A 16,165-nucleotide genomic window follows, 5' to 3' on the forward strand; every position below is an offset into this window, starting at 1 on the left:
TTTTTCATTTAGCCAAAAAACAAACACTATCTAAATTTGAATTTTCTTTAATAAATAGGCAATACATATATATTACATAGCATGTTGATAAGATTTGCTAAATGAAAATTGGTGTTTGTCTATGTAATTATGAATACATAAGATCTAAGCATTGTCAATTATGAGTTTATTGCTAAACTAAGGCTAAAGGAAATGACTTGTAGTACTGATACAAAATAAAATTTGTATGAAATTTTAATTGTTTAGCATTAGCCATTGTGTTTGTTACTAACATTGGACTACAATATGAGCAATATGGTAATAATGTTTAAGGCATTAGAAAATGTGGAAACAGACGCCATGTTGGGTAACTTTATGAATTAATAGAGAACATTGTTTGTAACTAAGAGCCCCTAAAATAATGAAACAAATTGTGAATGCTAGAATAGGTACAATGAAATAAATTGTGAGTCCTAGAATAGGTATAATTATGAATTAATAAGGGGTGACGGTTCGTAGGTCAAATGCTCTTAAGGAATAAGGGCAAAATGTCCTAAGGTGAAAGACGCAAAACATGCTTTAGGAATATCTTTTTTAAGATTATAGGACCAATTAATCAAAGGAAGTACATTTGAGCCACAACACAAGTATATGGGTGAGGTGGTATGATTGAATTATGCATCTTATGATGATTATGAATTCAATAATGCTTGAATGGGTGAAATGTTATATTACTAATTATACATATTAACTAAATGATTCAATAGACCAATAAATAATCTCTACTAAGTTGTGAAACTTGTTCTTTTATAAAATTGTTTTAGATATTGTTGAAGGTGTCCAAGGTGAAGGAAAATCTCAGTAGGTTTCTTAGAGAGTAAAGAACTTCTTTAGGGACTAGGGTGTAGTGTTATGTTGGTTGAGGAATGTATTATAATAACATGTTTTTTTTCAAAAAAAAAAAAAATTGTGTTGGAAGTGCTTAAAACTTATATAAACAAGAGCATTTGAGAAAGTTTTCAATTTTTGTTATGTATACCTAGTTTGATGAATGAAAAAAAAATTCAAATTCTTAGTTGGAATTGAAACTTCCCAAAGTTTTTGAGGATGGAATTGGTGATTAATATTGAATTTGGAAAGTCAAAAAATGCATAAAACCAAGTTTTTCATGTCAAATATCTTATAAAATTAATAAAAATGATCAACCTATAGGATTTATGCTCACACATCCTTTGTGGTCGATTTAGGTTGTGTACTCATCTCCCTGCATAATTGTTTTGGATTGGTCCCCATTTGCTTTATCATTTTTCATTTCACTAAAGCAACATAATTACAAATCAACCAAAGATGCTTACATGTCTTTGTGATCAATTTTGGTGTGCAACCTTATTTTTTTATTTGTAATAAAAATGTTGCCATATGTTCCAATGCTACATGTTGAATTGTCGTTAATGTGTTGTCACGTGCATTAAATTATTCTTTACTCACACAACTACACATATCTCTCGTTGTTGCATGCCCACTAATAATGTTGATTGACCTAAACCCTCACAAGATGATGTCAATCTAATCTTTTATGCAAGGTGCATAATCCTGCTCTCCGATAAGGTGGTATGACCTCATTCTTTGTATGTCAACACACACCCCTCTCATTTCAAGAAGGGGGCATCTTCTTCAAGTTTGTATCACCCTATGTCTTCCCACTTCCTTGAAGACATCCCACTGGCATGATTCCTTGATGCTATTACAGTTGTTTGAGTAAAAAATAGGGGATCAAGTGGCCTTTCATAGTGATAGACTTGAGTTATTGGAACATGTTGAGGGCCTTGGTTTGATGGATGGAGATGGAAACTCGTCTAGGCACACTACATTGTGTATGCATTGAATTTGTGTCAATAAGATTGAGAGGATTGAGACATCTTGTCATTGAAAAACCCATTGTCATCCAATGCCATGTGACAATACAAGCATAATGATGCTAGTCAGTACACGCATGTGATAGTCTCTCCATAGTTATACTTTATTAACTAGAGATTAAAACCTTGAGTCTCTAAATAAAAGAAACAAAAAGATGAAGGTTAAGAGGGTGTTTGTTTTTTTAGTTTTTTGTGAAAACAATTTGTTTTCAAACTTTAAGTTGTTTGTTTTTTTACTTTTTCATAATTTATTATAAACTTTTTACTGAATAAAAAAAACCAAATATTTTAATTTTTTCTAAATGGAAAAGGTACTATATTAATTTTTCTTTACTTTTTAATACTTGATAGAAATAAAATATTTAAAAAACAAACAACAGAATACTTAATACTATTAAACATTAAAATTTTATTTAGAGCTAATTAAAAAAACAAACACCACCTAAGTCTATTATTACCTTAAGATCCTTAAAATTTAATCTCCAAGGATTCATTTGAAGTACTCTTTGATGCTCTATTCCCGATTATGGATCATTGTCACTTGTTCCCCTTACTCTCCTCTTAGTTCGCTCCACTCTCTCTTCAAACCTCGACATTTCATCATCCTTGTAGTTCACCTCTTATCCTACCAAAAGACCACAACAACGTTTATTAATACATTTTTTTTTTCTTCAATTTAAAAAATGACCTATTTTAATATTTTAATGTATATTACCATGGTAATATATATGTTAGTATTTTGACATAATACAAGATATTTTCACATACATAACTTTAGCTCCAACCTCCTCCCTTCGCGTCAAAGGAAATAATTTTGGAATCAATCATGAGCTTAAAAGCAACCTTACGTCCAATCACAACAAGGCAAAAGGGTTACTCTTGTCATATAAATAAAAAAGGTTGGAGACTGAGCAAAGGGAATCTTCTTCCTTGCATCAGTCATTCAACACTCAACTGGTGTCCTCATGTGCTCTTTTGCTGTAGCATTATTAGCTTAATTCAACACTTTTAAAAAAAAAAAAATTAATGCACCGACATGTTACATCCGAGACAATCTTATCTTCAGATAGTTCCATACTAGTCTTTTCCCCATTTTCAATAAACTCCATCATGCAACATTGGATGATCACCAGTGATCATTTTTATTAGGACATTTAGTTGGGTTTGATTATTTGAGCATTTTTATTTTTTCTTGACAATTGACAAATAGAAAAAAAGTTAGACCACCTTCAACAATTTATCTCACATATGGCACTATAAATATAAAATGTTAGGGTGGGAATTGTTTTTGAAAATAAATCTAAAAAATAGTTTTTGAAAACTGTTTTTTAATGTTTTATACTAATAAAATTTATTAGAAATCTGAAATGTTTTTATCTTGATTTTAATATTTTTAAATGTGTTCTATTTTTAATTATTTTATATGCTTATATAATTATTTTTAAAAATGGTCTTTAAAAAATAAATGAAAATAACTAAGTAATATTTTCTAAAAATACTTTATTTCGTGTTATTAAAAATAAAAAATAAAAAATTAGGTTTTTATTGTTAAACGTGTTTTCTTATTTCCTTATCTTGAAGAATATGAAACCATTATCGAAAAATAGTTGTTAAATAATGTCTTAGCCTTTGAAGAGAAGACACATAAACATAATTCTTTGTTTGCTTACATTAAAAGAACAAATTATGCTAAACCTTTTTAAACATGTTCTAGAATAACCTTTTTAAAATATTGTAAAGGAAAAAAAATGGCAAGAGAGACAAAAAAGGATGATAAATCTTAATGGTAATAAATAAAAAAAATATTTGCAATTAATGGAAAGAAAGAAGGTAATATTTAATACATGAGAATGAGAACAAATTTAATGATTCATCCGAAAAAGGTAAAATTGAAGTGATTATTTATTTTTGTTTTAATATTTAGTAATAATAAAAATGAGAATGAAAAAATAAATAAATTGATAATAATATTTTTAATCATTATTTGAAACTATTTTTAAGAGTATTTTTTTTACTAATGATAAGAGTAAAAAAGAGTAAAAAAAAAAAGTATTTACTTAATAAATAAAAATTAAACATTAAAAGTCATATAGATTTAATGAAAATAAAGAGAAAATAATAATTTTAATATGTCTTATATCATTTCCTACATCAATCAAGAGCCCCCTCAATAAATTTCATATCATGGCCCCTCAATTTCTCCCTTGGCTCTACGGTTGCCCACAAAGTGAATAAAATGATGAAGTGATAATGTACAACGTGGCAGTATCACATGGGATGCACATTCATACACCCAATTATAATAGTTGGGTTTTCAAAATCCTTTTCCTTTCTCCCAGTAACTTCAAGGGCCAGCCACCTAAAGTCCCTTACATCCAATTGGGTCTTCTAAAGAATGTATGAAAGGCATGGTGATTGGCTGATTGGTGCCCCACTTCAATGCATGGGGACCATATGGTATCGAAGGATACCCTTTTTAACTCTCCCATCCTGTGGTTCGTCATACTGACTAATGAGTGAAAAAACCTTCAATTTTGTAAGATGTGACAGTCTTTTAATATTTGTATGTACGATTTGCATAAGAATGGATCTGATTCCCTTGCGCTCTTGTGGGAATCTGCGACCACTCGATCCAATCTCAAATTGTTTCCGCACCAATTTTGTACGAAATTTAAACTTTTATTGCAAAGTGCCAAATGTTTCTTTTCCTATGCAACTCTAATAACGTACATAAATTTAATTCTTATTTGAAATATTATTTGACTTTTATAATGTAAGTGGGAATAAAAGTTTAGTTATAAGAAAAATGGAGTGAGTGGATATTTGAAATGATTTTTTTATTTTAGAATTACTATGCAAACGGTGGAGAAGGAGGAAATTGAATAGTATGAGTGGGGCAGGGGTAAGGCCAAGTTTCGAATTCATGGCTGGTAAGTGATGTGATGCGCTTCTCCGAGACGGGTGGGGGACCCGCTGTTTGGGCGATCGTTTCCGTTCCGTGGGAGGGAAATGACGGAAACAGCCTCCAACGAGGGGGTTGTGGTGTGAGGGGAAGAGTGGAAGTGGAAAGGTGGGGGAAGAGAGCGAAGCAGGCGTGGCCAATGGGGGCCATGAGTCATGACCAGAAAGGGGTTTTCCTCTCAACCAACGGACAAGCCCTCCCCCACCCAATCACTACCTGTGCACACATATATGCGCATGTTAGCTGTCTCCGCAATCATTACTTCCCCCAAAACAAACCAAAAGCCATGCATTTATAAGAGTTATTGTGCAACCACACCTCCCCCCCACTAGCTTAACCTACGCTCTCGCGCGCACAGGCACATCCATTCTCTTTCTGTCTCTTTCTAATTTCTCTCTCTAGTTTAGTCCTTAGTAGCTGCACTGTGGTCTACTGAATTACTGATGAGTGAATTAAATTGATCTGCGCACTGTACAACCAACAGCGAGTCATAACTCATAACTGTTCTTTCCTTCTCTCTCTCTCTCTCTTCATCTCTAGATCCCCCTCTCTTTATTCCGATCTATAAGGCTTATGTCATTTCCGAAACGTTTCGGCTGTTTTGTGACGCAGTCACCGCGTGTCGCATCCGATCGGGTCCGGTTCTTTGATTCGGATCTTCTTCGGATGTGGGGGAGGGGGTGTTGTGGTTCAGCGTGATCTGTATTTGGCTGGGATGAATCCGCTGTGCTGCATTGCTCCGGTTTCCATCGATCGGGACCGGGCCAACCCGGGTCCGTGTCAGTTAGGGCTGGAGAGTTCAGTGAAGAATGTTAACATCGGTTCCAAGCAGGGATTCTCAGCTCAAGTTTCGTCGATCAATGCTGAGTCGGATGCGGTGAGCCACGATGTTGAGGACGCTTTTCCGGAGGCCAGGGACGGGAAGGTGTTCGGTGCAGGTGGAGGCGTGGCTGGGATTCTCTACAAGTGGGTGAATTACGGCAAGGGTTGGAGGTCGAGGTGGTTCGTGCTTGAAGATGGGGTTCTTTCGTATTACAAGATTCATGGTCCGGACAAGATTTTGATGAGTCCAGCAAGGGAGAAGAGCTTGAAGGTAATTGGAGAGGATTCATTGAGGTGTATGAAGAAGAACAGTTGGAGTAATCATCACCGTCTTGCTGGGTCTGCGAAGCAGTGGAAGCCGTTTGGGGAGATTCATTTGAAGGTTTGCTTTTGTTTTTTATTTTTTAATTGATTCTTTCTATTCTTGTCTTGCTAAAAGCACAGATTAAGACTGATTAGAGTTTTACTGTGGTGGGTATCGGTGATGTTCATATTCGGAAACGGAAGTAGTTGTAGAGAGATTTTGATGACATGGATGTGCAATATGGTTATCTTTTCTGAAAAGTCTTTAGACTCAGACGCCTTTTATGAGTATACGTACTTGTTGTCGTTTGCGGATGCGCTTAGTTTATAAATATATGGAATTTTTCTTTTGATATTATTCGTTCGTTTGGGACTATTTGAAATTGTTCCTCTGTTCCGTAAGCCGCCAAGCAGGGAAGTTACAAGGAGGAATTTACTAAAGGGTTGGGTCACAAAAGTGGGGGATCGACAAAAGTTTAATGTTTATTTAAGAACTTCTGCCATACTTGGATTTATGTACATACTTACAGAAAAAACCGCATCATCTGTAAACTCTATTAAATTTGGATGCTCCAGTGTTAAATATGCGATTTATGGCGAGTGTGTAATTTGGAACTTTTTCTGAAGTTATTCCAATGAATAGATTCTCTAACCGGCAAAGTGATTTGGGTAACTCCCACATGCCCTGCATGAAAACAAGCTGATTATGCAAGCTTGTCTTTGTTTATGATGTATAAGTTCTTTTTTTCCCTCCTAAAAAACCAGCCCTGTGTTAAAGAGTGTAAACTTCTTTCTGCTGGTTTCTCTTGAGAAACTGCTTATTGCCTTTGAGTAGGGTTGACTAGTGATCACTGTAGTTCCCTCATAGTTGGTCTATAAAACAAGATAGGTACTAGCATTTGGCCAAGTTTCTCCTTCCCTGTGGAATCACTGTGGGATGGGCTATTTAATTTATAGACCGCATAGTGAACTTTATGGTTATGTTTGATTGCCATAAAATCTGAGGGACAATGCAAGGCACAGAAAATACGAAGGAAAGATAGAAAAAAAGAAAAGCGAAGAAAAATAAAAAATATTTTTAAAATCAATAATTTTTTTTATATGTTATTTCAAACTCGTTTTACTTATTTTTCCTCTCCTATGTAAAGATTAAATAATTTAAAAATGCATTAAGATATTCTTTTGTTATTTTCCATAGTGAAACCCAACGTGAGAAATTTATTTTCCTTAACATTTTTTTCTTTTCAGTACCTTCTCAGAACCAAACATAGCCTAAATGTTTAACTAAAGTTAACAGTTTTCTCTAAAGCTACTTTGTAATTGGTTAATCAGAGCTTATTGTGAAAATTTGGTGCATCCTTGTGATATAGATAATCCACGACCTTGATTGTGTGATATGTGCAATGTGTGCCCATGGACTTTATGTTTCATAATTCCCTTTTCGAATGGTAGCTGAAATTTGAATGATATGGTTTGCAGGTGTCCTCAATTCGTGCAAGCAAATCAGATGATAAAAGGCTGTCCATATTCACGGGAACAAAAACTCTTCACTTGCGTTGCATATCTAGGGAGGATAGATCTGCATGGATTGAGGCACTGCAGGCTGCTAAAGATCTTTTCCCTAGAGTTTTGACAAGCAGTGATTTTGCACCATCTGAAGATATTGTTGTTTCAACTGAGAAGCTACGTTTACGATTAGTGCAGGAAGGTGTTGGTGAGGTAGTCATTAAAGACTGCGAATCTATCATGCTTTCCGAACTCTCTGAGCTGCAAAATCAGTTTAAGGCTCTTCAACGGAAGCATATTATCCTGCTAGATACATTGAGACAGTTGGAGGTATCTGCCTTTTCTCCCTTTCTCCCTTTCTCTTCATCTCAGTACCTGAAACTTGTAAAACTAACTTGGATGTACCACCTCTCAGAAGAAAAAAAAAAATCTTGGATGTGCCGAAGCTTGAAATTGACATGCCATGAATAAGCACAGAATGGAGTTGGCCAGCTTTTGTCAAAATTTTATTATGTTCCAATTCTGTTGCATTTTTGTCTTAAGATGCATGATAAAATAGGCTCATTATCATTTTTCTTGAATGATATAATATGACTGTTAAACTCTCTTTTTTGAATACTCTTTTGGAATGGGTGGTATGTAGATGAGCCTCCTGTGTCCATGGAAGGCTTTGTAGATTGGATTAGTTCAAAATGAGGAGAGGGGGTGAGGGGTTCTGTGTTTTTTTTTCCTTTCTTCTCTATTCTGCTTGCCTGTTTTTAAGTGACAAATGTTTACTTTTTCGTGTACTTTGTTGCGTCTTTGGTTCAGACACTTTTCATATATATATATATGTATGTATGTATGTATGTATTGTTTCTTATTGCCTATAAAAAAAAAGTTGACTGTTAAAATTAAATCTATTGACTCCCATCAAGAATGAGAAAGCGATTTGCTTCAATTTGAATGCAATTCACAAGACAAGGGAATATTGAAAAGAGTGTGAATTGTATTCTTTCTTATTGCCTATCAAAAAAATTTTGATTGTTAAATTAAATCTATTGACTCCCATCAAGAATGAAAAAGTGATTTGCTTCAATTCGAATGCAATTCACAAGACAAGGGAAAGTTGAAAAGAGTGTGAATTGGGGCTGTGACAGAAGATATGATATTACTAGAACATATGCCTGTCAATGAAATTGAATAGCTGATAAAGGTTCTGAATTGCCAAACCCAAGTTCTCTGGATACATCTTTTATTAAATTAGTCAAACTATAAATGGATGTTCAACCCTCATGATTGTTACCTTTTGGTCCTTGTTTTTAGTAAAAGTCAGCGCACTAGTAGTTTCTTTGGCACCTTTCTCTATTGCCATGTTTTTAAAACTCTAAGTAAAGGGTCTCTATTGCCATGCATCCTTTGTATCAAATGATTTGAAAGTGTTTTTACTTAATGCAAACTGGGCACAGCAGTTTGACAGCTTAGTGCCAAGCGTCCATGCCTCTTGAATCTATGTTGACTGCCCATTACTTTGCTTTCTCTCTGTATTTCTACCTTATGATAATTTATATTAGTTTTGTACCACATTTGGTTCCTTGTGGTTTTCTCCTACCTATATACTGCAAGAGGGAGCTGGTGGTTTTCTTATTTGGAGGAATAAGTTCATCTTTTTTTTGGGGTATAAAATGGTTTTGCAGACAGAGAAAATAGAACTGGAAACTACTGTAGTGGATGAAACAAAGGAACGGGAGTCATACTGTGGCCAAGGAAATAGAAGATTCAGTGGTTAGTAAATCTTTTCTCACTACCATGATTTATTAATGTTTTTGTTGAACATATTTTTGTAACACCAGAGCTAGCCTGTATTTTGAATAATTTGAATATTCAAGACTCTATTGGAGCTGAATATGAATACAAGAGCTTCTTGGGAAGAAATGGGACAGCCTGATATGGATCTTTAGTGGTTTTAAAACAATTCAACCTTGTTCATTATTACTTGCTTTGTGCATTTGTAATAATTCTAATCAACTAAAGTGCTTTTTGTATCCCTATATGATCGTTAAGTGGCATAATTTTTCCAAGGAAATATATAAAACTGTCCTGTCATAGCATTCAAGTATTGCCTTCTACCCTTCTGCTGCAAAATTTGTGCATTCAATCATGCTTTCCTAGGTTCTTCAATTTACATTTTTCCTTATTCCTTTCTGTTTACATGAATTTTTTTTTAGCAAAAATACCAGTTTCTCCTTGAAATGTTTACTGATAAGGAACTTGTGATAAAGTAAAATTATTTTGAGGAAAATAATGGTTTTCATACCATCATCATAATGTTGCAGACTTCTATTCTATCATGTCAGAGGGCAGTGGAAGTGATTCTGATGCAGATAATGAAAGTCAGGATGGAGTAGATGTTGAAACTGATGAAGATGATATAGTATTTTTCGACACAAATGATTTTTTGTCTTCAGAATCTCTTAGAAGTGCTTCTTACAGGAGCAGAGAAACCTTGGGAAATGGGACTTTGATAAATAATAGAGATCCTTTCCTTTCTGATCATTTGCATGATGAGATGGAGATCAGGACAGTTGAATATCCATACATCAAAAGAAGGGATAGTTTGCCAGAACCAAAGGAGAAAGAGAAGCCAGTCGGTCTATGGTCAATAATCAAGGATAATATTGGAAAGGACCTGTCTGGAGTTTGTCTCCCTGTTTACTTCAATGAACCACTTTCTTCATTGCAGAAGTGCTTTGAAGATTTGGAGTATTCCTACTTGGTTGATCGAGCAATGGAATGGGGAAAGCAGGTCAGGTCCTCAGCTGTGCTTTCTTTTGTGGCAAAGCAGTTTCTTAAAGCATGATCTGCTAATTACATTTTAATCCAGGTAGTTGATATGCTGGCCTTAGTTTTGAACCACATGTTTCTTGAATAGTTGAACTACTTCAAGCCTTATCTAGATTTTGGCTTTATATCCCAAAACATAGGTTGTGGCATTTACTTGATTAAATTTTCCTCCCTTTCTTTCAGGTTTTTGTATTTTTTGCTCAGATCCTCTATAATGCATGGTAGGAGAGGAGATATCCTATCTTTGTTATAATATGATGACATGTGGCAAATTGCTAAACCAATGGTTTAGGAAGATGCCACATCAATTCTTTTATAAACAGAATACATTATTGTTGATAATTTTGTATTCAATTAAGTAATAAAAAAAATTAAATTTTAGGATAATAATAAATATAAATTTTAGGATAAATTTAATACACACAAAATTAAAATAAATTATTCTTCTCAATTTTCAATTTTATCTTAAAAATATATTTAATAAATTTATTTTTCTATATTTCATATTTTAATTAAAATATAGCTTTACAAATAAATTGATAAGTAAAATTTTAATTTTAGATTAAAATAAAATTTGTCTCTTTCATTTTAAAAAATAGCATGGATTTGGCCTTGGAGCTTTGTCTTTTTTCTTTTCGATAACCGTGGATGTCCGGGCCAGCTTACGCGCACCTCGACTAATCCCACGAGACCCTGAAGTTAATGACCAGGTAAACCTCCAGTGGCCCTGAGGGGACTTGAACTGGTGACCATTGGGGAGCAAACCCAAGGTCGGACCAATTGAGCTACCCCCCTCAGGGTTTTTGGCCTTGGAGCTTTGTCCTCACATAGAGTAGACAATGCAACTAACACTTCTTCCTCAACTAAAGGAACCTCCAAGTTTCTAAGATTGTCACTTCCCAATGATTCATAGGACTTCTTGCTAATGCTAGGTCTCCAATCCCTTAATTTAGATATGAGATTATGGAAGGTCCTCGACACCCTCTCCTATTATGTCTGCTTTCTTAGGCAACCATTGCCTATTCACTCTAATTTTGGACAAGACATTCTTCATCTTTGTGCATTAGCCATTTTATGGAAGAATTTGGTGTTTTGTTCCCCCTCTTTTAACCAGGTTTCTCTGGATTTCTACCTCCACATAGTTTCTTCCGATGAAGCCCACTTACTATACTCAAACACCACTAACCTTCTGGTCTCAGATTCTTTAACAGAAAGGACTCCTCTGTCCTTAGAGTCCTAGAAACCAATCTGATTTAGATGTTGCAACTACAAAATCTGAGACCCTTTTTTTGATAAGTAAAAAAATCTGAGACTTTTTTCTTTACTGATCAAAAAAAGGGTCTCAGAGTTTTTAGTTGCGACATTTCCAAGCACCTGCTTATTCCATGCTTTTAAATCGTTTTTGAGAGCCTTCAGCTTAGTTGCCAAATATGACTGAATGAGCTGCTCACATTATAACCCATCCACCTGCTCCTAAGTACATTTATCCATTAAACTCTTACAAAAGAGTGACCTGTTTTATCTATGAAATCTAAATTCACCTCCAAACTACTATAGATTCCATTGCTAATTCATGCAGAAACCTCTGAGGTTTACCTTTAGCTTCATTGCTGAGATCACAATTGGTTCAAAGATACATCTTTAAGCTCCCTCTAGATACACCATGTTGCACGAAAAGAGCGGCCTCCTCACTTGTCCCCTCATTTTTCCAATAGAGTTTCCATAGAGACTTGACAAAAGCTCCTTCACCTGATTCATCAGGGCCCATATTGACCAAACAGAGCAAAAATCATTCATTATCATTCCTTAGCTTTGGGCATGTAGTGGATATGAGACCAAAATAGTTTGCATTAACTGGCTTGAATTGATAGTAATGCATAACTAATAAGATGTGCTTTCCAACTTACCTTACAAATTAAGCCTCCATAGATATTTGGACTTGTATTCACTTGGTTGCCCATGTTTGACCGGCAGTGTATATTTCCTTGCTGCCAGTCTCAGAAAATATTCATTGCATGCGCCTCTCCCCTCACCCGTAGTTGGCCTTCTAGGAATATGCATCAATTCAACCACGGTTGACATCAGGTTTTGATCAAGCTGTAAATTATCTTGCACCTTTGTTGGATTATACTTCTAATTTATATACCTGATTCCAAATAGCTGGGAAAAACTTGCTTCAGGTCCTTTGAGGAGATTCATATAAAAGAGTATGTTAAAATGGTTTGGATTCTATATGTGACAGTGATGCTCCTATATCACTGTTGGTTATAAGTGAAAATTCTCACGCAACTATTCGCTTTTATTTTTATTATGTATAAACTATGACTTTATATTTACTGTCTCTTTAATGCGTCAGTCTGTTCAAGTTGTTTCAAATTGGGGTCTTGTTTTTTTCTGCCTCCCTAAACCTATATGAGGCAGGATTTTATCCCAGGTCTCCAGTCAAACCAGTTGGAGACTTTTACCTACTTGACTAGGCAGCATCATGGTTTCTTAATGAGCCTATCTAAGGGCCTTCAATGCTCTACAATGAAGGATGAAATTCTAAGATTAAAAAAATGACTTCTGTGCTTTAGTTAAAGGTGTCCAAACTCTCTCTCTCTCTCTCTCTCTCTCTTTTATTTGTTTTATTTTATTTCTTTATACTCTCATTTCTACTTGTAATGGTTTCCGTCTGTTCTTGAACTGTTTTACATCATAATTGGGTGATATTAATTGAATTCCATGACTGAAGAGCATGGTTTTACCTGGCGCAGGGAAATGACTTGATGAGAATTCTGAATATTGCCGCTTTTGCTGTATCTGGCTATGCATCAACAGAAGGTCGGCAGTGCAAACCCTTTAATCCTCTCCTTGGGGAAACCTATGAGGCTGATTATCCTGATAAAGGTCTTCGCTTCTTCTCTGAAAAAGTAATTCCCTCTGCCACTAAAATTTGTTAAGCATCAGTGTATCTTTTACTTGTGATGGTAACCTCACAATTTTACTGGACTTCATTCTCAATCATGATGAAAATGAGAGAAATGAAACTGAAGTCACTCCATGTTTTATCCTTATCATTCAGGTTCCATAGAAATTTGGGCTAGACATAATGGATAGCACTATGACATTTCCTGTAGTCCTCTGATTATGTTCTAACAAGCTGCTTGTTGTTTAGGTGAGTCACCACCCAATGATTGTTGCTTGCCACTGTGAGGGGAGAGGCTGGAAGTTCTGGGCAGACTCTAATCTCAAAGGGAAGTTCTGGGGCCGTTCCATTCAGCTTGATCCTGTGGGTGTCCTTACCCTGCAGTTTGATGATGATGAGACATTCCAATGGAGCAAAGTCACTACTTCTATATACAATATCATACTAGGTAAAATCTATTGTGATCACTATGGAACCATGCGCATCAAGGGCAGTGGAAATTACTCCTGTAAGCTGAAGTTCAAGGAGCAGTCTATTATAGACCGAAATCCACATCAGGTACTTTGTGTGAGTTGAAATGAAGAGGATAAAAAGAACAGACTTTCTAAAACCTTTCCCTTGATATTTCTGAGTTTTAGAGCTTTTTTCCTCCTCTTGTAATGTTACACTTATTTCTTCCTTATTTACTAAAATAATTTTCACATTGATTTCCCATGGCAATTCAAAATAGTCATAGAAATTAGAAATTAGTTGATGACCTTTTAGGCTGAGCTTAAAAAAGTTTGACACTTTTCTTGCAACATTTAGATCTCCTCATGTTGTACTTTTATTGGATATTTAATTTCAGATCAAGTAAAAGTCACTAGTTATCACCCCCTGGAATGTAGTTCATCACTAGTGCGCCCTTTGGCAATGAACCAAAGGTCCCAAGTTTGAGCCTTCCCAGGTGAGGGTGGGGGTGAGGGCATTTGCTGGCTGTTGGAATGAATGTCCCCCTGTCAAGATTGTTAGTAGGAAAAAAAAAAAAAGGAAGAAAGGTCACTGGTTGTCAAAGAGGGCAGTGCACCAGAACAAACGGTGCTATCACTCTGAATCGATGCTTTTTGAATATTAATGGCCTGGGTAAGAAAACTGAATATATATAAATTTACATTTTGGTATATAATTGCAGGTTCATGGATTTGTGCAAGATAATCGAACTGGAGAGAAGGTAGCTATGTTGGTGGGGAAATGGGATGAGGCAATGTATTATGTGTTGGGAGATCCAACAACAAAGCCAAAAGGGTATGATCCAATGACAGAAGCTGTGTTGCTGTGGGAAAGAGAAAAATTTGTTACCAAGACAAGATACAACCTCACACCTTTTGCAATATCTTTAAATGAACTGACACCAGGCTTATTGGAAAAATTGCCACCTACTGACTCAAGGCTGCGGCCAGATCAGAGGCATTTGGAGAATGGAGAATATGAGCTGGCAAATGCGGAGAAGCTCAGACTCGAACACTTGCAGAGACAGGTATCTCACTTAGTCTCCTCTGTTTTCATTTGTTAGGTTTGGCCGTGTTCTAGTTTAAATTTTTCCTATCACAAGTTGTGATTGTTGGATAAACTAATCAAAGAATGAGCAAACTAGGGTAGGAACAAAAAATTTTGGAAGTAAATTTTTGTTAGGATTACCATAAAATGCTAGAACTGAGCTATTGATGAGCTGGTTGCATGAATATGTGGTACCCTTCTGTTCCAAACGGCTAGACATAGCTATGAAGGACCAAATTTGAATTTAAAACTGGCCTTCTTAAATTAATTAATCTGAACGAGTCATCCGATCTTGCTTTTGCATACTACAGGCATCCATTTCCACACAACATTGCTTTGTTATTATCTAGTATGGTTGCAACATAACTGAATAATGCTTATCTGTAAGGAAGTGAAAACAAAATTGTTAGAAGGTCAACAGTTTTGATCTTATAAGCATTTATCATGTGGTAGACCTGATGTGTCCCTAGTGTCTTTCATTAATGTAGGCTTGGGCATGAATGCAAAGCTTGGTTTTGGTGACTGGAGAGCTTTTATCTTCGTTTAATTTAAAATTTTAATTTCATTCCCCCTTTTTTATCAGGTAAATAAGGAAAAAAAAAGGAAGTTGAGATAGTCCTTGTGTACTTTGTGTTGCAGGCAAGAAAGTTGCAGGAAAGGGGGTGGCAGCCTAGATGGTTCCGTAAGGACAAGGAGGATGGTTGTTACCGTTACATAGGTGGATACTGGGAAACAAGAGAGAAAAGGTACTGGGATGGGATTCCAAATATATTTGGCCAGGGTAGTGATTCACCCTCATGTTTAATAGAGGAGTAAATCTTGTAATGGCCCAGCTTGCTTCAAGTTGTTTTGGTTCCCTTGTATGGTATCTTTTTTACTCTGCTTATTCGGGGAACATTTTAGTGGCTGGTTTAGATGTAGCACTTGTTTAAGTTATAAAGAAGCTCCTTTAAGGTGCAATGTGTAGTTCTCCAGGAGATCGGTTTTGACTTTTCCAAAGTTTGTTCTGACATACTGTCAGGGGTGTACGAGGCAGTAACTATATTCATACTTCCTTTCACCATTGTTGGTTTCTTTTGGCCGAGTTCATTTTCTATTCTTTTTTTTAGGTGGGGAACTCGCCAGGAGCATAAAAATCCAGGGCAATGGTTTTGTTTATAAATGGCAAGGGAACACAGGGATCGATAGTCTGTAAAACAAACCACAAATCCTGTATTCTCATGCAACCTTTTGGATCCAAGTGGTTTAGGTTTGCCCCTTTTTTAACGTATATTTTACCTGATCATTGATTGCAAAGTATTTATTCCTTTTTATCAAAGGAACACGTGGTGGACTTAAAAAGCAGGGCTGCATTCAACACTCGTTCTATCTACATCTATGGTCCATAATTAAAGTCACGACTCATTTTGT

The 16,165-nt window shown here is 35.5% G+C and overlaps 1 protein-coding gene across 2 annotated transcripts; it reads left to right on the plus strand.

The window, feature by feature from the left end:
* Window positions 1-4,999: 4,999 nt before the first annotated feature.
* Window positions 5,000-15,818, plus strand: LOC100257862 (oxysterol-binding protein-related protein 1D). Of its 2 annotated transcripts, none has more exons than XM_002282053.4 (8): window positions 5,000-6,061; window positions 7,462-7,818; window positions 9,165-9,252; window positions 9,804-10,273; window positions 13,068-13,223; window positions 13,469-13,777; window positions 14,391-14,735; window positions 15,395-15,818. In XM_002282053.4, exons 1-8 carry the CDS (start codon window positions 5,573-5,575, stop codon window positions 15,569-15,571), a joined length of 2,391 nt encoding a protein of 796 aa, XP_002282089.1. In that variant the 5' UTR covers window positions 5,000-5,572; the 3' UTR covers window positions 15,572-15,818. The 2 variants fall into 2 exon arrangements, with proteins under 2 accessions (XP_002282089.1, XP_019075341.1); XM_019219796.2 differs by having other exon boundaries at window positions 5,078-6,061; window positions 15,339-15,818.
* The last annotated feature ends 347 nt before the right edge of the window (window positions 15,819-16,165 follow it).

Source organism: Vitis vinifera, chromosome 1, assembly GCF_030704535.1.
Source record: "Vitis vinifera cultivar Pinot Noir 40024 chromosome 1, ASM3070453v1".
NCBI classification, from domain to species: domain Eukaryota; kingdom Viridiplantae; phylum Streptophyta; class Magnoliopsida; order Vitales; family Vitaceae; genus Vitis; species Vitis vinifera.

Excerpts from the sequence above, each read along its gene's own strand:
- LOC100257862 (XM_002282053.4), top strand. The coding sequence starts at position 5,573 with ATGAATCCGCTGTGCTGCATTGCTCCGGTTTCCATCGATCGGGACCGG. Across the intron at positions 10,274-13,067 it reads CAATGGAATGGGGAAAGCAG|GGAAATGACTTGATGAGAAT; the intron begins GTCAGGTCCTCA and ends TACCTGGCGCAG. Across the intron at positions 14,736-15,394 it reads TCGAACACTTGCAGAGACAG|GCAAGAAAGTTGCAGGAAAG; the intron begins GTATCTCACTTA and ends TTTGTGTTGCAG.